The 21383-nt window shown below is 39.6% G+C and overlaps 1 protein-coding gene across 2 annotated transcripts in view; it reads left to right on the forward strand.

Annotated features, from left to right (window-relative positions):
- Nucleotides 1–21383, forward strand: part of numb (NUMB endocytic adaptor protein) — a 57330-nt gene that overhangs the window by 28581 nt on the left and 7366 nt on the right. The window contains exons 2-5 of one of the 2 annotated variants that reach the window (XM_053632247.1): nt 5728–5867; nt 13814–13888; nt 19247–19279; nt 19873–19947. In XM_053632247.1, coding sequence (XP_053488222.1) covers nt 5742–5867; nt 13814–13888; nt 19247–19279; nt 19873–19947 — 309 coding nt within the window. In that variant the 5' untranslated portion in view covers nt 5728–5741. The remainder of the gene's footprint in view (nt 1–5727; nt 5868–13813; nt 13889–19246; nt 19280–19872; nt 19948–21383) is intronic. The other variant, XM_053632248.1, reaches the window with a different exon arrangement.

Here is a 21383-nt window from a genome sequence, read left to right on the forward strand (position 1 = left end):
TACTTTTTTATAATGTTTGGCCGAGTTCAGCCACAGCCATGGCTGTCAGCTTTTCCCTCACTGCCACACAGTTAATCAAGCACTGAAAAGCAGACTACCAAAATGAAAACAGTCGCCTCTGCCGTGTTTTAATGTGCAATTATATGATATCTTCAATAAAGACTCTGTATCCATGTCAGCGCTTTGTGGTCTTGTATTCAAGTGCAGCAATTACTCAACAAAGGCTAATGAGCTGATAAAGATCCGTGTGTACACATTCTGCTTCACACTAAAACCCATTTTAATCTCAGGTTTCCCTATGCACAATTCTGATCATTTGCTCTGGTTACTTGCTGTTGTTATTCTTATTATAACTATTAGCATATACTTAAAAATATTGATGTTGAGTTTGATTATGTAACTGCAAATAAGGCATTTTTGAAGTTCTGCTAAAAATTTCCATGCACTGAGACCAGACAGATGCACCAAATTGAATAAATGGAATTTGTGTGTGTATGTATATGTTTATTGATTGATTTAGAATATAAGTAGTGACCAGTACTGGTTCCTACCTAATCCTGTAGTACTGCTGTGTCCCAGTCACTCCCTCAGCCAGACCCCTCTCACACCCTCCAACTCTCTGAAAAGCCCCTTCACATGACTTGGCCTGCACCATGTGTCTCTTGTTCCCAGACCCCCCCGCTCATATTTTCACCCTATCTGTCTCTCTTCTCTTCTGTTTCAACTTTTATTCTCCCGCCCCCTTCTTCTTTTCCTTTTTTCCTCCACACATGCTTTATACTCCCCTCTCATGCATTTTTGAACTTTCACACAGAGCAAATGAGAGACAGCAAAACACAGAGGTCTCGCTGAGTCTGACATGCAAGGTGTGAGAAAGAGGACATGGAGACCAAAACATTAAAAAGGGGGGAAAAAAAACTTAAAAGGGTCATGGAAAGAAAACGAGAGAGATGGAAAAAAAAAGGGTAAGGCAGATAGACTTATGGGAGCGAAGGGGCAAATAAAATGAATTTGTGGTGGCAGAGATCTAGAGAGAAGAAGAGGGGAGTTCACACACACATTCTCACTTTGTCTCTCTCTCACACACACAAACACTTCTCCGTATTGCTGTGGAAACAAAGTGAGAGGCGCTCGCCTGGAGTCTGCACCGAGCACAGATATGATATGACCTAAATAAAAGAGAGAGGGAGAACATGGCCTGACATTAATAGTTGTCTCTTTGTCCTGGATGTACAGAGAGAGGTGTAGCATGTCTCTGTCTGTTTTCTAATTCCTCTTCTCCTCAGACTAGGATTTAACAGGTGCTCTTTTTCTTATTGTGCTAAAATAACCCCTCACACACTCACACACTTCTGTTTTTCTGATATTATTTAGTTTTACATCACCTTTCAAATATTTACCTGGGGCGTTTTCACACCTGTAGACCTGTACTTTGTTCTGAAACGGGGACTTAAATTGTTACAATGTTATATTTTCTCATTGGCTCAGTTTGCTTTCACAAGGCATTTCAAAGCATACCAAAATGTGTTTATGCTAGTCACATGGCTGTAAACTGTCCTCTCATTGGTCAGAGTGCACCTGTTTATGTTCCGGTGTTCCACCAAGATGGATAGACAGGCGCTCAGTGAGCTTATTGTGCCTTTCTCTTTAGCTGTAGTTATTGTAATTGATTCGTTTGAGCAGGAATCGATGTTCCACTGAGCTATTAAAGCCCAAATCCTTGAGACGCTCACTGAACATCTCGTAAACCTTAGTGTTTTTGTGCGTTTTTGAAAGTTGTTGAGAAATATGTTGGTCAGACCAAATTTCAGTGCAGAATTTTACCTAGTTTTTGGTCCAAGTTAAACCGCAATTCATGTTGCGAGCCATTAGCAAAACAAACATGCTTTTTAAATAACGCAATTCCCATCATGCATTGCTGTACAGATTGGTCCGTTGGGTCGGATTGCTTTCACACCACAAGTGAACCGCTTAAGAGTTTGTTTGCAATCAGGCAATCAAACCACCAAAACAGTCTGGCCGAGACCACCCGAATGAGGCCCGATTGTTTTGGTGCGGATCCGAGCACGATCCTAACCCGTGTTCATGTATGTCTAAACAAACCAAACCGGGGAGGAAACTAACGCTCCAAACGAGCCAGGTGTGGAAACACCCTTTGTTTTATAGGAACTTCCAAACCTTCTTTTTCATTCTGCTTTATTTAATTTTATAATTTCTAATTATTAATAAGTTAATAAAAAAAAAAAATTCCGAGAGTGATATTTATTTCTCACTAGGGCTGGGTGATATGAGGATATAGTTGTAGAGATAGTAGTGATATCCTGATAAATTCACAATTTTCTGCGATATTGTGGGTCTAATGAAGTCTTTTCCCTACATTTCGTTGCTTTTTATAATTTGTAATGCACATTACAAACAGAAAATATTTAAAGCAGTCGATTGATTTTTTTTAAAGGTTCCAATGTTAATGGAGTTTAATTCCCGTCCTTTCAGTGCTAAAGCATATAATGTTGTAGTCATTAAATAATAGTATCATTTAACCAGCATGGGTTTTTCAGTTTTACTATAGAGGCAGTGCTACGGTTGCATTGTGTTATTAGCAAACCTGCATAGTGTGATCAATATTGTGCATCATAGAAATGACTTCTTGTATCGTGATATGATATGCTCTTTTTTGTCATGTCACCTGGCGTTGCTTGCAAATGGCTTCCATGTTTTGTGGAAGCTCAAGGACGTGTATGGTAAGATTTCTTTGTCATGGTGTGTGTGTAGTAGAAATGTTTGTGTGTGTTGTGTGTAAGATGACCTAATTTCTCTCGTGTTTCACTGGGCCAGCAGTGTGAGAGAAGAACATCCAGAGGTCGGGTCTGCGAGCAGGAGATAAGGAAGGAATTCTTAATGGGATGCGATTCTCATGCCTTCATGGGGACCCAGATCATACACATGGTTCTTCATTTTTAAAAAGACATACGACTCTCTTACATGAGCAGTGTTTTTCAAAATACATTCTTAGTCTCAGTGGAAACATCGTCTGCAGTCTGGGGGGGGGGGGGGGGGGATAAATTGAATTGACTTGCACTTTAATCAGCTTGACTGTTGAGTGGCTGTATTGCATTTTTGTGGTTTTGCACTAGGAAATAGATGCTTGCAAACATGTGCGCTTGCAAGCTACGAACAAAGTGGCAACCAACAAGAAGTAACTAGATCATCAGGTTGTACTACTTTAAATATATATATATATATATATATATATATATATATATATATATATATATATATATATATATATATATATATATATACACACACACACTATAATGATATTAAATCTAATGCTGTATGTTTTCACTTTAAATGCACAAAGTGCTGATGCTTATGGTTTATGGAATGATTTCTAGACTCGTTTTAGCTTTAGCTGCTGCCTTGTTAACACAGGAACACCTCTGTTATGGGGCAAAGTTAAGGTGTACAACAATAAAGCATGCACGTCACGTACAAAATGTGATCAGTGACTCGAACTGGGAAATCTGTTACAGCCGATCTGGTCAGTACTCCAGTGAATATATTAAGTGGTGAACTGAAGAGTCAAAATGCTGTGAATTCATGAGACAACACGAGTATTCTGCTGGTACCAGTCATTAGCATGAAGTCTCAAATCAAACTAACAGCTAAGTGGCAAATTATTGGGCTTCTAACATGAGCTGAAGTTCCAGGCAATTTGTTCTGACAATTTCTTGACTAAATAAACATAACAAAACTGCTGTCCGCCTTCGTACGAAATATAAGCTTATTTATTTTGTAGACACATTTTGAATATCAGCCTTATTAAAATTTGAGCATTGTTTTCTTGGCAGCTGATTAAGCTATTAGTTTGCAGGCAGAGCAGAAACACCTAATGCATGACCTGTCCTTAAAAACCTTTCTCAGTTTGAATGATGTTGGCATTGGAAGTGCGTGTCGAAAATGAAAGCAGCTCTCTAGAGCTCATTATAGCAGCAGGAGTCGGAGTGACTCTGAAGTAGTGTAGGCAAATGCACATGTAACTGATGATTTTGAACTTACTCACGTTTACAAAATTGTAGTCATATGTCTTACCTACATCTGAATACGGTTTGCTCTGCAATTTATTTGGAGTGATAAGCTATGTTCGCATCCAAGTTGCGAATTGAACTTGCAATATCGCAGAAAACGTTGGTGATTAAAGCTCCGTTTCCATCCCATGTGTTCAAGAGAACACAATCGTCACTTCCTGGAGAATTATTTTCTGAGCCAATTATCCATGCTTTGTTGAGGCAAAATCACATGACTCTCTTTTTTTTTTTCTTCTTCTTTCTTTTTTTATGCACATCGAGGAATTTATCCAGTAAATGTGTTTCCATTGTAGTTCATGCGCATGGCTTCTTATAGAATAAAAAAAAGGATCTGCCTCAATTGAGCACATAAGTTTTTTGTTTGTTTGTTTTGGAGATTTTATTCACATCTGGTGTTTCCATCCAGCGTTTTTATTTAATTTTTATTTATTTTTATTTTTTAATCCGACATCCCAAAATTTGCATAAAAATACATGGATGGAAACGTAGTCTGAATTCGTGAAATAAACTATTCTATAGACTATGAAATCAATTGACTGTGTTGATGTTTTTAAATAGACAAGGACTGCCACTAAGTGGAGGAGGCATTAAGTTTTCGGATTGTCCTTCTGCCGGAGATTCTCATTAGGGTAATATCTCAAGAATGAGTTGTTGTTTGAAGGCTTTATATGGATTTTTTTTATTACTAGCTGATGGACTGATTTAGATTTTGGAGTTGATCCAAACGGTGTCAAGGCCAAATGTTTGAAAATTTTTCTTCAATAGCTTCCTTCCTGTTAGTCACACAAAGATGTTACTTGTGTGTTCATGCTCAGGGACTCATTTTTGGCTGTCTACCATTTTTGCCGTCGGTCCATCCATGTGTCTGTTTGTTCGATACTCAAGGTACTCATTAGCATGATATCGCAAGAACAAATGGTTGAATGCTTATAGCATTTGTATGGAATTATCATTGTAATCAGCAGATGAACTGATTTTTAGATTTTGAAATTGATCCAAACAGTGTCAAGGTCAAATGTCTGAAAATGATTTTCTTAAAAAGTTTGGCTTACATTTTAAGCAGGGGGGGTGGGGTGACTGTGACGTGAGTGATAAATTAGTGTTAGGCTAATGGTACATTGTGGTAGTGGAGATTTCTCTTTTGTATGTATTGGTAGGGACTGTCCTTCTGTGAGCTGCTGCTTATCAGTGAGACAGAGTGTCCGCTTTAGAGCGGCTGCCTCTACTTCACTTGTCTTTGTAACACCTCTGACTTGCTGCTGCATGTGCTTGGCTCTGTGTGCGTTTCTGTCTTGGTGTACAAATTGCTTGTGGGTAGACATGCTGAGATAAAGTATGTGTAGTGTAATTTAAGTCCGCACAGCTCCTGAATGAATCGTCTATATTTTAGCTTGAATTAAATTCCAGCCCAGGCATTTTGCAGGGGAATCAAAAAGTCCAGGATGTGGTTTGAACTTGGGCTGAGGTCAAAATGAAAAGCCCACAGTTCTCCAGCACAGTCTGTAGGTGTGACCACATTACTGTCGCATGCAAGGGGCCCAGTAGAACTGAAAAGCTGTCTCCCAGCAGCGTGTCCCCTACCCGCCAAACCCCCAACCCTCCCAACTCACTTCCTCTTCTCTTTCGTCCAATGCAGGAGGAGGCTGAGTCATGAATAAGCTACGGCAGAGCTTCCGCCGCAAGAAAGACGTGTACGTGCCCGAGTCCAGCAGACCACACCAGTGGCAGACCGATGAGGAGGCAGTGCGCAGCGGCAAGTGTAGCTTCCAAGTCAAGGTGAATTCAAAAATAACTAAACAGTATGTGAATGCAACCAACACGACAGGAAATGCTAGCTCATGTTAAACATTTTTAGCTGGTGAAATATCCACACTTTAAATCAATAGTATTGAAATACAGTCAGTGTCATAATTTTTGGCACCCCAGATAAAGATGGGTGATGAGGGTATGCAAAAACTTGTTTGTGGTTAATTATCCTAATATCCCACTGAATATATTAGAGAAAGCAACCTTTTAAATGCAGTACATCTCTGGAAAAAAACCCTTAAACTTTTTTTTTTTTTAACAAAACAGTGTGTGCATTTACACAGTATTTCACTTCTTACATTTTTTCTTTTTCTTTTTTTATTATTATTATTATTTTTTAATTATTATTATTTTATTTTTTTAAGTCCACTTCATTTTTAGGAACCCTTAAGTGGTCACTTTCACTAAGGTATAAATATGAGGTGAGACACAGCCCAAATTCCTTTAGCCATTCATCAACATGAGACAAAAGCTTGGTGACCTTCATAAATGTGCAGAAAGGCCAGCTATGGTAGGAGTTTTGTTCCTATGGCTATATGAGCGTTAAACATCAGCCATTGTGATGCCGTCTTATGCTCTGGCATTTGTTGTATGATCCTGATTTTTTTTTGTTTAGTTTTTTTTGGTCCCCTTCTCCCCTCTATATCTGATTGTTTTGATGGTTAATATGTATGGTGGTGTTTGTTTTCTACACGCGCACGGTGGAAACAGATTTCGTGTTTGAGGACAAATAAAATGATCCATCTGTCTAAATCAGGCAATGGTGTTAAAATAGCACCATACCTGAAAATGTTATCCACTGGTAAGGCAATATCTGAGAATTGTAAAACAACCAGAGCTGTAATTAACCTGCCTGGAAGAGGAAGTTTTTTTGGGGTCGCCATGTTTTCAAAATCCACAGTTGGGTGCCATCTCCATGCCAGCAAGCTATTTGGAAGGCGTGACAGAAGAAAGCATTTTCTTTCATTTCTTTCTTTATCTAACCGTAAACTTAAGCACCTGGAGTGTGCGAGACATTACTGGAACTGATTTCTGTGGTGAGATGAGAAAAAAAAGAAACCTTTTTTGGCAACAAATGCACAAAGTGAGTTTAGTTGATGAGGAAGAATGGCTATTCAGAAAAGAACCTAATCCTAACTGCTCAGTATGGTGGCAGATGAAGTATCAGGAGATTTTAAATGAAAAATGCTTCTCCCAGGATGTTAGAATTGGGTCATGGTGGGATCTTCTAGCGAGACAATGATCCAAAACATGTGTCCAAATTAACAGAAAAATGTCCTCTGAACTAAACCCCATTGAAAAAGAGTAGAGTCCACAAGAGACCACTAAGACCCTGGAGAATCTGGACAGATTCTGTACTGAGGAATTGTAACAGATTCCTTGCTCTTGCTTTTTCCTAAGCAGTTTACCGATCTTTACCACGGGTGCCAATAACTCAGGAGCTGGCTGTATTTTTACAAGAGTATGTCACAATAAAACAAACCAAGATCTTTTAAATGAGAAAATCCTGTTATGTCTGTAGTACAGTACAGAACCAAGACACACTGGCTAAAAGATGTAAAATAAAGTACAGCATGGCAGCCATACTTCTTTAATGTACAATTCTAGTAGGTCAACATGTTCTGGCTTGGGGGAAGTTCAGAGATGATGAGTAACCAATACAACCAGCATTGCTGCACTGTAGAAAAACTTGTCTTTCCTGGGATAAAAGTAGCAGGTATAGATAGTAGATTCATTTGTGGTTTGCCATCCCACTCTCGTTGCATCTAGTTGCATCCCACTAAAAAAAAAAAAACAACTTGATGATTTGTATATGATAAAAATAAAACAAGATTCATAGTATAGTACTGTGTAAAGTAAGTGAACACTAAGATGAGGCAGGCTGTTTGGATATTAAAATGGCCACATGCATCTCTAGTGAATGCAGTGATGATATTCAGGGAAAGTGCAGTACTTTGTGGATGGCAGTCAGTAGTATTGGTGGCTTCATTATTAAGTGATGTGAACTTTTCCTCTGTGTGTCTACCTCCCTCTCTCTAACTACCTGATACACTGTAATGCACCATGATGTCAATGACAACAATGTAGATGCCACTGATGGCACAGAGATCACAGACCTCATATGTGTCTGGCGTTCTGTGCCTATTGATTAAGTCTGGAAAATTCAGTGTCCTCCACTAATATTGTCACCCTTGGCAAATATGAGCAAAGAAGGCTGTGAAAAATTGTCTTTGTTGTTTAACCTTTTAATCTTTTATTAAAAAGATTCACAAAAATACTCTGGATATCAAACAATTGCAAACACAGCACAGGTTTATCCCAAAAGAAAATATATTTGTTAAATATAGGTGTGCATTTATTGGCACCCCTACAAATTCATATGAAAAAAATATATTTGAAGTATATTCTCATTGATATTTTCAATTTTTTTAGTATACCTGGGTGACTAGGAACAGGAAATTGTTTAACTATGACTTCCTGTTTCACAGGGGTATAAATATGAGGTAACATATAGGCCAAATTCCCTTAATCATGCATAACAATGGGTAAGACCAAGGAATAGTTGTGATGTGCGGCAAAAGCTTGTTGAGCTTCACAAAATAGGAAGTGGCTATAAGAAAATAGCACAAACATTGAAAATGCCCATTTCCACCATCAGGGCAATAATTGAGATGTTCCAATCAACTGGAAATGTTATGAATCAATCTGGAAGAGAACATCTGTATATATTGTCTCAATGCACTGTGAAGAGGATGGAGAATAGAGGCTGGAGAATTGCAGAAGTTTAGTTAAGTTTAAAACTACAATCTGAAGTCACCTACATCACCACAAGTTGTTTGGAAGGGTTTCAAGAAAAAAGCCTCTACTCTCATCCAAAAACAAACTCAAACATTTTCAGTTTGTCAGACACTACTGGAATTTCAAATGGGACCGGGTTCTATGGTCAGATGAAACCAATATAGAGCTTTTTGGCAATAAACACCAGAGGTGGTTTTGGTACACACAGAGAAGTAGCCATATTGAAAAGTACATCATGCCCATGGTTAAATATGGTTGTGGCTCTTTAATGTTTTAGGGTTGTTTTTCTGCCAGAGGAACTGGACATTTTGTAAGGGTACGTGGCATCATGGACTCTATCAAATATCAACAGGTATTAAATGAACACCTGACTGCCTCTGCCAGAAAGCTTAAAATGGGCCTTGGTTGGTTAACTGCAGGACAATGATCCAAAACATACATCAAAATCAACACACACAAATGGTTTACTTATCACAAAATCAAGGTCCTGCCATGGCCGTCCCAGTCCCTTGATCTGAAACCCATAGAAAACCTGTGGGGTGAACTGAAGAGGAGAGTCCGCCAGTGTGGACCTTGAAATTTGAGGGCAAATCTTGGCAAAGGGAGGTAGTACAAGGTATTGACTAAAAAGGTGCCAATAATTTTTGCACACCTATATTTATATTTTATAAACCTGTGTTGTGTGCGCAATTGTTTGATATCCATGAGAGCAGAGTAATTTTGTAAAAAAAAAAAAAAAAAATTTAACAAAAGGTTAAACGAGACACATTTTCACAGCCTTCTTTGCCCATATTTACCAAGGGTGCCAATATTAGTGGAGGACACTGTATGGTTTTGACATATAATAACATGATACACTTTTCCAAGTATTGCCTATATTGTCAGGTGTCTTTTGCTTTTATAATCCCATGGTTACTCCCTTTTTTAATGCAGTTCCTTAATTTGTTAAAATTATTCATATTGGCTGAAACATTTTACTCACCGACCACTTTATTAGAAACAGCTGTACAGAAACTTGTTTCAGAAACTGCTGACCTCAGGATTTCCATGCACAACAGTCTCTAGTGTTGTGCTAAAGAACAGTGTGAAAAACTAAAAGGTGGCGCTCATGGTGTTCTGCTGTTGTAGTCAATCTCCATCAAGGTGCTCACCACGATTTTAAAGCACTGTTGTTTGGGTTACTGTAGTGTTCCTGTCAGCTCAAACCAGTCTGGCCATTCTCCTCTCACCTCTCTCAACAGCAAGGTGTTCCCTGCTGCTGCTCACTGCATCCCTGCATGGGTGGGGCAATGTCTTCTGAGACACGTGAAGTCAACCTCCACACCTTTCCAAACTGCTGCTCATGCTGAATCACAGGGCAGCTGAACATATTCTGCATACATGAGCTAACAGACACCAGTGATCGATATTGGAGGGAGAGTATGCCATGCCATACCTTCCACCCTGAGAGCATGGCCAGTTTTACTCTCTTGACTCCCAGCTACGAACGAATATTGCATCATAGGGTGAACGTTTTCCTATTGAGTCACTCGGGAGCCGATTGTGAAATCTTTAGCGTGTTGAACACACCATTTCAAAATTTTGTGTGAGCTCTTGTGTCACACCTGGGCGTGTTACTGAGTTGTCGCCTGTGTGTATAGTGAACTCCTGTAAAACCACTGTTAAATGACCACTCAATGTTTGACTGGTAGTGTTCTCTGTCTTTAATATAGACCAATGTAGAGATTATAGTAACACAAGGTGTGTGTGTGTGTGTGTGTGTGTGTGTGTGTGTGTGTGTGTGTGTGTGTGTGTGTGTGTGTGTGTGTGTGTGTGCGCGCACTTTTGCTGTGGCCCAGATTCCTATGCTGTTTGTAGCGTTGTGCGCTCTCTCTCTGATCTTCCCCCGGCTGCTAATCATAAATTATCTCCACACTATTCATGTAATACTACTTGTATAATATTCCGCTGTCTTTAAGCTACAACGCTAGATCAGGGTTTCTGTGTCGAGTGAGGTACATTAGAAGTGTTTTAGCCAGCCTGGAGGGTTCTTTGCCTTTATTAGACAGGAAAAGTCAAATGCTGTTTCTGGAACAGCAAAGCACCTCAACCTCTCTCTCTCTCTCTCTCTCTCTCTCTCTCTCTCTCTCTCTCTCAGTGCAGCCTAACTTGCTAGTCTTGTGCTTCAGTTCCCCCCTCCCCTTTTGCTCTCCTTCTTTCTCATTACATATTTGTGTTTCTCCCTCATTCCCTGTGAACTGGTGTGGGTTGAAACGGTTTCAGTGAGATTAGTGATTACACCTTTCAACACTGGAGTCAGGGTGGCAGCCATAAAGAACGGAGAAATTCGATGTTGGAAATTTAGACGTTGAAATGACACGGTGCAGCCATTTGTATGACGTCCTTAGTCATTAACATTTTCGCTGCAAAGCAAACGGAATGGAAAAGCCCAATTCCAAGCCCAATTATTACACCAGTTCAGTCCAGTGCTCCCTCTGGGCTGCAGTTTATCTCTCCACAAGGCAGTCAGACTGTGATGTGAGAACAAGAACTTGAGTTTTAATCCTTATCTTATTTAATGGAGCTGGTCCAGTGAAGGTGGACAGAATTAAGTATCGGACCTCTCACATGTCCCGTATTTTTATTTTATTCCCATTTACATTATTATGTCAAAATTCTCCTCAGCTTTAGCTCAGAAGAAGAATGAGTGCCTGCTAAAACGGAGCAGCTGGAAAGTCGGTTGACGTCTTTATTTTTCTATGTGGTAACTCGTAATTCTGTCCCGTTTAGAGTCCGTGGAAAATGGCCGCTTATGTGGCTATGGGCAGCTTTTTTTTTCTTCTTTTTTTTTTTTTTTCTTTTTTTATTGCACATGCTCAATAACTGGTTCAGAGCCAGGTATAAATAGCAATGGCAGATGAGTGGTTTCTGTTTTAGATTGAGGCTAAACTTAAACATTAATTTTGCTGCTTTTTTTTCTACAGAGAGTCACTCTGAAGAAATGTGAATCAGAGATGGCGTGAGCAGTATCTTCAGCATAATGCTTTGGGTGTATTATGGATATGGAAAATAATCCTTTCTTAGATGAGGTTATTGATTAGATGATGGATAGAGATTATTATATAGGCTTCTGATTATTTTATTATTGAAAAATGTCATTATCGAACATTTCTGATGGAAACTACACACTGTCATATCCCATACAAATTGCATATGAAATTTAATTTCAAATATTTACTTTTTTTTAATACAGTACAGTATTTACAGTAAACTATGCATTCATATAAAAGCACAGCTCATTAGGAGACAGCTCATAAAGTCATTTAAGAGTAAATTAATTTTGTTCCATTTACTGAGAGAACTGCTTGCATGTTGCTGATATTTAACTCCAGTTTTACATTTCTTTGACACAAGATTTAGCCATAAAAGTACTTGTTGGAAATTGGAAATAGCCACCTTTGCCATAGGGATTTCCATTTTATCTTATCAAGTGACACAAATACAGTAGTTTAGGAAATGTGTGTTTAGATAGATTTATGGTGACTAAAAGTAGAACATCAGATCCTAAACATTTGACTGTTTTTTGTTTGCACATACAATATGTGCTTTCTGAACATCCCACTCCAGATTGAGTCCCCCTTTGCTGTTATAATAACCTCCATTCTTCTGAGAAGGCTGTCCATTAGATTTTGTTGCATGTGAGCATTAGTGAGGTCATGCAGTCAGGGTTCCAGTTCATCCCAATGGTGTTCAGTGGGGTTGAGGTCAGGGCTCTGTGCAGACTACTTGAGTTTTTCCGTTCCAACCTTGGTTTTGTGCACAGGTGCATTGCTGGTATAGGTTTGAGCCTTTTAGTTCCAGTGAAGAGGAAATCTTAAATCTACAGAATGCAAACACATCATATACTATGTGGCTACAGTTTGGGCAAGAACCACATATGGGTGTGATGGTCAGGTGTCCGCATTTTTATTGCTATAGTTTTTGTCAGTAAAGTAAAGTTATAGCATTTGATCAAGTCTAGTTAAGTGAAAATTGCATTGAATTATTCTAAACCAATTCCGCTGACATGGATTGCCTAAAAGCAGCGACTATGATTTCATTTGCATTTCATTGAATAACATTAAATGAAATTGCTAATTTAATCTAATTAGATGCTCAGATGTGATTTTAAAATGGAATGAAACAACTACCACTACTGACTTCATACCATTCTACATTTTAATAATAATAAAATGGGGTTTTTTTAAATAGTAAATAACCTGTATAGTTTATTAGAATTCATTATATTTACAAAAAAAAAAGGTTTGGAGTCCTCAGTCCAACTCTGTTGGAGATGACGAGCAAACACCTTGTTCATTTGGAGTTTACGGTGGAAAAGGAGTGATCACTCCGATCGTAAACGTTATCAGTCTCTGTCTCATCACCTACGGTAAACGTCTGTAAGCAGAAGCCACGTTGTCGCTCTCCACACCACTGAATTACTTTCCGCACTTACATTGGTGATATTTTCTTAACATAGACGTGGCATGATGTTCTAAACAGAAAAACTTGATTTTGTTCAAAAGCTAATTTTTTTTTTTTTTTTAAAAAAAAGTAAATTCAGTGAATCAGTGTTTGATATGTGCTCTGACAGCCCTAAGGGAAATATGTTAATCCTGGTGTTTTTTCATAATGGCTAAAAATACATATGAACAAAAAATCAGTTTGTCATTGCATTGTGGCTCACTGAATGAAACCAAATTGTATATCACGCTTCGAGGTTCCCACCTTTTATATGTCGTCTATACGTCTGCGTACGTCACTGTCTGAGAATAGTTGTAAGAAGTGTCGAGCTGGGTGGAGAGCAGGAGGTCATGGCGTTCTGTGTTCATCAAGGGAAGGGTTAGGACTTCCTCTCAGAACTGCACACACAATGGCAGTGTGCCTCTTTGCGTGATCTTTGTTGCCCCAAGAGACTTTGGGGTGAGGAACAGTGACTCATGAGGGAGAGCTTTGTCGGTGTAGAGGGCGCTGTGGCATGGCTTCCTCCTGCACAGGCTCTACTTCTGTTAATTTATTATGAGGAGCAGGATGAGCTGAGGCTTCAAATGTAACTAATGTTGTTTTTTTTTTCCTTTTTTTTTTCTGTCTCTTTGCAGTATCTAGGCCATGTGGAGGTGGAGGAGTCTCGAGGCATGCATATCTGTGAAGATGCAGTGAAGAGGCTGAAGACGGTAGGTGTCTACTACACAGAGCTCTGCTTTCCACGTCCTGTTTTTCAGAAGGCAGGACGTGTCCACTTCTCCCATCCAGTTCCTCTATATCCAGCTACTCTGTGCTTTTCCGGACTGTCTGTGTTTTTGCTTCCTCCGCCCCATGCCTTTTCCTTTCCTCCCATCAGGCATCTCAGTCTCGTTCAGCTGACCCAAATCTATGCAGCTTCTTAGAGCATAAGGACATACTGTGTAGCACCTTTCCACCTGCACCACCCTACACCCCTAGCTGAGCCGTCTATTTATACTTAAATTACGTATATATCCGTCTGTGTCCAGTCCATCATCCTGCCCTCCTGCAGCGTAGCCTCTCAGGACACGCAGGCCCCCTTTTCCTGTTTTTCCCCAGTCATCGGGGATTATGTAAAGGGAGAGACATGCCATACCTCACACTGTGCTATCCATTTTCTGTTGACAAGAATTTGCACACCACCCAGAGATTAGAAGCTGATTAGGAAGGAAGGACAATATTGATTGTTGTCCGGGTAGGGCCATAGCTTGCTCTTTTTTTCACTCACTTCTTTCATGGATGCTCCAGGAAGGTGAGCAGTGAACAGACGATTTATTTTATTTCTTTCTCTTTTTTTGAGGGGAAAAAAAACCCCCTCAGTTTAATAGTGTCAGTCCTGCAGGGTTTACGATGAAAGCTCTCTCTTTTTTACTGGCTAATGGGCAATGTGGCTTCTGGCCCAGTGTTTTCTCTCTCTCTCTCTCTCTCTCTCTCTCTCTCTCTCTCTCGCTCGCTTGCTCGCTCTCTTTCTCTCTCTATTTTTTTTCTTTCTCTCTCTCTTTCTCTCTCTCTTTTTCTTTCTTTCTTTTTCTCTTTCTTTCTCTCTCGCGCTCTGTGTCAATTTTCTGTTCAGTTCAGCAGTACTTAATTAGCATGGACGTTACAAATCACACAAGGCAGCAGTGTATTCCTCTGCTAAGATGATCCTTCATTCTCCGTATTTTGTTAACTGGGAGCCATTTGGTAATTTTAGTGTAATTTAATCAAAGAATTTTTTTTATGTTGATATTTTTGGCTGAGGAAGGAAAAAGTGCACCCCTCATGCCCCCCTTCCTGTCTTCCTCCCTGTCGCTGTCTCTTTCTCTCTGTGTGTTGTGGTCTCTTTCTCAGGCCTCAGCCATCTTTACTTAAGCTCACACTTGTGACTAGGGAACTTCCTGTGAGCCTCTGATATCGCATATTATTGTGTTTATAAAGTTGCTACTTTAGAGTTACTTTTTTCTTCAGTCTTTTGTTGCTAAAGAGCCCATTTGTCAAATTACCATTGCACAGTAAATCTCAACTGGGTTTAGCTGCACAGGAACTAAACATTAAAAGGCATGGTGTACTGTATGTTTTGTCCCTTAACATGAACATATTGTCTCTTAAAAAGTCTTCGTGTTTAGTTAGCCAGCTATAAGCGTCTATGCAGTATATGTTCTAGTATAAGTAACGATGCAATCTGCCTTTGCTCTGTAACATGGCCTTTATAGCTATTCCACTAACATATAAAACTAAAACAGAGCGAGGAGTAGGAACGTCTGGCCCCTATGCACTATAATAAGATTTACTCTTACTGGAGCAGAGTTGCATGCTTCTTGGAAACCTGTCCGTCCATTCACAGAATTATCTTTATTGATGTCATCCTGCTTCTTTATGTGTTGGCATGCAAACCTCTCCTTATGTGCCTGATGAACCTTGGCCAAGAACGCGTCTTGGTGTCGGGCAGAATGAAGTTTATGGAAGGGCTTACCTTTAACATTAGATAAAGTTCTGACAGTCACACCCATGAGTGTTGGTGTGCCTGGGGGTTGTGCTCAGGTTGTGAGTTTTAGATCGAAAGTTTGTGTCTGATTGGAGGATTTGTGCCAAATTTAGTGTGTTGAATGAAACCTAGGATTTTTTTTAATCCTCTTTAGTACAAATGGTTTCCAAAATGTTCTCCATTATTTTTGTTGACTTTCCTTCTGTTTTTGCTTCCTTATGTTGTTTTAAATGAGCCACCCCAAGACCTCAGCATGTTATAGGATAAATCCTCACTCAGTATGTTTACATGGACAACAATAATCCGATATTAACCTGATCAACAATACTCTAATTAAGAAACTATCATGTAAATAGCCATTTTTGATGACCTTAATCCGACTAAAGCCATACTCGAAGTAAACACAAATCGAATTAAGACATGTGGAGTATTGCTGTTTTAGTTGCATTATCGACGTGCGTTACTGATATGTACACACCTTAATCACACTATTAATGGCGTGTGAGAGTTTTCACCGCATTTTGCGACAGGACACATACACACTCGGCAGTGATCGACCGTTTTACGGCAAACAAGAGAGCACGGCTGTGTCCGAAACCGTGTACTTACTATATAGTAGGCAAAATACATGTATCCCTGCTACTATATAGTAGGTAAGTACGCGATTTCGGACGCAGCCCACGGCTTCAAGCAGTCATTTATTTTCACGTATAGCATGACAAATAATTAACTACACTTGAAGCTTTCGTGAAATTAAAAATGAAACACCCAAAACTGTACACGGTACCATAACGAAGACAAACTGTATGATACGTGAAATTCTGGAGGGAACGTCGGACAGCCTGGCGTGGGGACATAATGACGTGTGCCGTTAATCGATCTATGTTTTACATGTTATAGAACATGAATGGAATATTCTAAAATCAATTTATGTAAACACCTTAATGACAATATTGTCTTATTCAGAATAAGGTCAATAATTAGATTGTTGCTGTCCATGTAAACGTAGTCATTGTTGTCCTCTTTCATGTATTTGCTTGAAAGTCTCGTCCTGGCTGAACTTTGTGATGTTTCAGCTCCTCATTCGCGTAATTAGTCACCATCAAAAAATAGCAAGTGTGAAGAGGGCTGAAGTGTGTGTGTGTGTAAGACTGACTGAGCGAGTAAGCGTTCTTTGCCCTATGATTCACAACCTTTAAGGAAGGAGACAGAGATTTGTGTGACATCACAGGCATGCAATGTGCCAGATGACGCATCCTGCCATGTCCTGCTGATTCTCATTGCACTACCTACTCCAAACAGTATTCATCACTTCCTGTACCTGGCAGATTGCCAGAGCCCAACTGGAGCCAGAATAGAAAAGAATGTAAATATGTTTTATTTTCAGTGGAACTGGAGGTTCTCTATTCGGTAGAAATGTTGTGAGATATGTTAACTAGCAGGTCTGGTGATCTGATTATGGATGTAGACATCCTTCAGTTTAATATTCATAATCCTTCCTCTTCTGTTTTCTCCTAGCTTTTTATGTATTCTGTCCTACCTTTCACAAGCTTCCTCTCTCTGACTCAGCAGTCAGCTTTTCAGGCATTTCCGTGACTGTTATTAGCATTCATAGTCAGGTCCCTTTTTTTTCCCCTTGCATATGTGTTCTGATGAATGTCATATAAACATCTTATACTTTTTTTAAGCAGGTTATGTTCGTAATGACCCACGAAGAACCCTTTTAATGGCCTCTATGGTCTCTAACATCCCCTCATGTCCTCAACCCAATGACGATTATCTTTTCTCCTGTAGTTGTGTGTGTGAGACTTGACTCCCTGCATGACTCACACACTCACACTCTGTGTGTATGGCTAATGGTTCCTTAACCTAACCTTAATCCCCTCTCTCCATTAGACATACCATGCTCTTAACCACAGGCCCATTGTCAGCGTTTACAAGGTTAGGTCATACCGATTGACATTATGGGCGGTGCATTGGTTAAAAGCATGTAAGCTCACAAACACAGAGTCTGTAGTCCAGTAATCATTCAGCAACATAATATCATAAAATGAAAAACAGTAGAGATTCCAGCATCCTTGGTCTCGTTTCCATCCTGACTGTTAGCACAGTGGACTAAACTGTAGGATTGTAAGTGGTTCTCCAGCAGTTTGGTCAGTCATGTGCTCGCTTCTGCCTTTGATGTAAGAGGCTACAACCACAGGGTCAGTGGACATCAAGGTAGTCCAGGATTAGGCGTGGGAATATCTAGACACCTCACAATTCAATATTGATTCACCGTGACACTGTGATTAAAAAAACAAATTCTTGATGCATCTCAAATTGATTTCTTTGGAAGTCCTCAGAGGCCATGTATTGTTTTTTTTTTTTTTTCCTTTCTTGTTTTCTCGTGATCACGGCTTAATTTTTTGATCCTGACATAAAAATCTGTTTTCTCACGATGTAATTTTATCACGACAGAACCTCACGTCTCGTGAATGGGACCGGTGTTGTGTGCACGTTGGCGTCTTCACCAACGCAATCATAAATGAAATATTAACCCGCTGTAGAGATTTACTTCATCTCGTTGTAGAACTGCCAGCATCCTTCTCAAGTGACTGACAGTAATGTGGAAGTTGTCAATCACTGACAGACATAGAACTGTTTCAGCTTGAGTGAGTCCCTGATGCTGCGGGATCGCGCTAAGCTTTTGCTGCCTCCAGAACAATAAAAACAGCTATTTTGCTATGTTGAACTCATGAGAAAATTAAGTTGTGGTCATGAAAAAACAACTTGTGTCGAGGCCACGAGAAAATTACGTCGTGATTGCGAGAAAACATGAAAGCAAGAAAAGAAATAATAATAATACATGGCCTCTTAGGTCTTCCATAGATTTCTATAGGTTATACTTATGCTTTTCTTCATAATGGAGAACACTGGGTGTAATTTCATCTGTCTGGTTTTGGAATTTATTGGAATACTATATTGGAATTTCATTATATGGATCAACAATACCCTCAGAATAATGAAATTCATTTTATTTCTAGGCACACCACTCTGAGAACCTAGCACTCTTCGTGCACGTTCTCTTTAGATAATTAGCCAAATTAACAAAAACATGGAGCATAAATGAACACCCCCATTACAGAGTCATGAGCCTCATTCTCTTTTCAAGACCTCAAGACAAAATCGGGATGCGTTCAAGAATCCGTTCTTTTTCCCTGTCGGTGATGGTTTTCCCTGTTCAGTCACTAACGTATTGATAACAGTATTAACAATGCTAATATCTAGGTGATGCGTCTTCAACCGAAATCAACTACTTGTAAAGTATGACACTGAATGATGTAGGTGTTGTGATTGTGGCCTTGCTCACTAGTTAGAGGTTTGTGATTTGTCACTTTACTCCCTCGCTTTCTTTCAGCCACTCTTCTTAACCATTCAGATTCCTCCTCCCCATTCCACTGTCTCCCTATATGCACAGTCTTGTGTTACCTGAACACACAGGGCTTTCTGTAACGCTGTCCTGCCTTGTCCTGCCTTGTCCTCCCCATCCCCCAACCTCCCTTTACCAAATCTCCAATTCCAGGACAGAAAGTTCTTCAAGGGCTTCTTTACCAAAGTAAGTTCTGCTGTGTGGGAAAGGAGTGTGTGTAAATGATGTCTTCTTTATAAATGTGTGTTTGCTATTCTCTTCTCTTTTTTCCCACTCTTATACTTGTTCATTCTTTAATCACTCCTGGAACAACAGGAAAAAGTGGAACCTGTCTCCTTCTCCGTGTGTGTGTGTGTGTGTGTGTGTGTGTGTGTGTGTGTGTGTGTGTGTGTGTGTGTGTGTGTATTGGTTAAGGGAACTTTTCTCCTCACTCCAGTGAACACCTGGGACTATCTAGCGTATAATGGCGTGTTGTGTGATTGAGTTTGCGGTGGTGCTGTCTCTTTACTGTTTTCCTCTGCTCTGTCACACGGCTTCCTTCACAGAACACACTGACTCGCAACCTTCTTTTTCTTCCTAAATCCACAGTTCTGATGTTTCTTGATTGCAGGTTTTGGTTTCTGGATGAAGCGGTTTATGTCTTCTCTGTTAACGTACAAAAATGTGAAGGGACACAGCGGGGGGAGTGGGGGACAGATACTATTCTGACTCATCTCTTCAACCTTCTATCTTATTTTGTACTGTGTGCTCCTTCCCTCTTCCTCTCTCACTGCTTGTAGGCAGGGAAGAAAGCAGTCAGGGCTGTGCTATGGGTTTCTGCTGATGGCCTGAGGGTCGTTGATGACAAGACCAAGGTAATTAAGCACTGAAAACTCAGATCTTCATGCCACACTCTGTACACACTTGTGTACTCGTGCCTAAAGAGACACAGGCTCATCCTGAACTATTCACAGAAACGTTTTTCACGCTTTATTACTCCAGTAAGACGTCATTTGGAGGACAGAGGTGGGTAGAGTAGCCAAAACTTTTTGTTACCCAAGTACAAGTAAAGCTACTTATAAAATTAATTACTCAAGTAACAGTAAGAGTAATAATGTTCATAATTTCTTGAGTAAGAGTAAAGTATCCAACGAGAAGTCTACTCAAGTATCAAGTTACTAGTTACTTCAGATCTGATTAAAATGAATCCTGAATCTCGGACTACACGGAGAACTGTAAGTCACACCTCGCCTTGAAAGTCTGTGTTTATAGGATATAAAAACATGATATAAGTGTGTGTATAAACATGTGTTTATATGATATAAGATGAAGCAGCATATCCCAGTCCTGTGATGGGTACAATAACACACAACCTGTCATTTTCAACACAAAATCTCACACACACCCCAAAAAACAAACATTTTCCCAACAATTGGCTGACTTTATTTTAACAACATATTAATAATGCAAACTTGTTAACATCTGCATTTAAACAAGACCGAGATCAAAAGAGAAAACAGAAGAGAATGTGTGTGTGTGTGTGTGTGTGTGTGTAGAGAGTGAGTGGGTGTGTGTGGGTGTGGAAGAGCTTACCTTTAACATGAGATAAAGATCTGACAGTCACACCCGTGAGTGTTGGTGTGCCTGGGGGGGGTTGTGCTCGGGTTGTAAGTTTTAGATCGAAAGTTTGTGTCTGATTGGAGGATTTGTGCCAAATCGAGTTGAAGGAATGAAACTTAGGATATTTATTTATTTATTAAAAAGCCTCTTTAGTACAAATAGCCAACAGCATTTGATAAAAACACAAAAATTAAGCGGATGTTGCATCCGCATTCAGACCACTACAGCGTATCACGAGAATCGCGACCTCATTATACGTGATCTAAATGAATTATTAAAACTAGTTACATTCATTAACATTTAACAAGTAAATGTAACTAAGTAAATGTAGCACGTTACTACGCACCTCTGATGGAGGATAAAAACATTTGGGACTCTTTGAGCCTGTATGCCGGTAACCATGGATTTCTCAATGTGTATTTTCCTGCAACATAAAAAAAATGTATTGGTCTCTTCCGAAAGTAGACACCCAAAGCCGCACTCAGTTTAAGCTGACACACGTTAGTGCACATGCCATCAGGCAGCATTCAGAAGCACAAACGTGTGATATGGTTATATTCTGCCACCTGTTGGTGTGATTTACTGTCGTTGGCCAATCAGTACGTTTACATGGACAACAATAATCCAATATTAACCCAGTTAAGACAATACTCTGATTACGAAACTATCATGTAAACAGCGATTATTGATG

Source organism: Ictalurus furcatus, chromosome 9 (genome assembly GCF_023375685.1).
Source record: "Ictalurus furcatus strain D&B chromosome 9, Billie_1.0, whole genome shotgun sequence".
Classification (NCBI taxonomy): domain Eukaryota; kingdom Metazoa; phylum Chordata; class Actinopteri; order Siluriformes; family Ictaluridae; genus Ictalurus; species Ictalurus furcatus.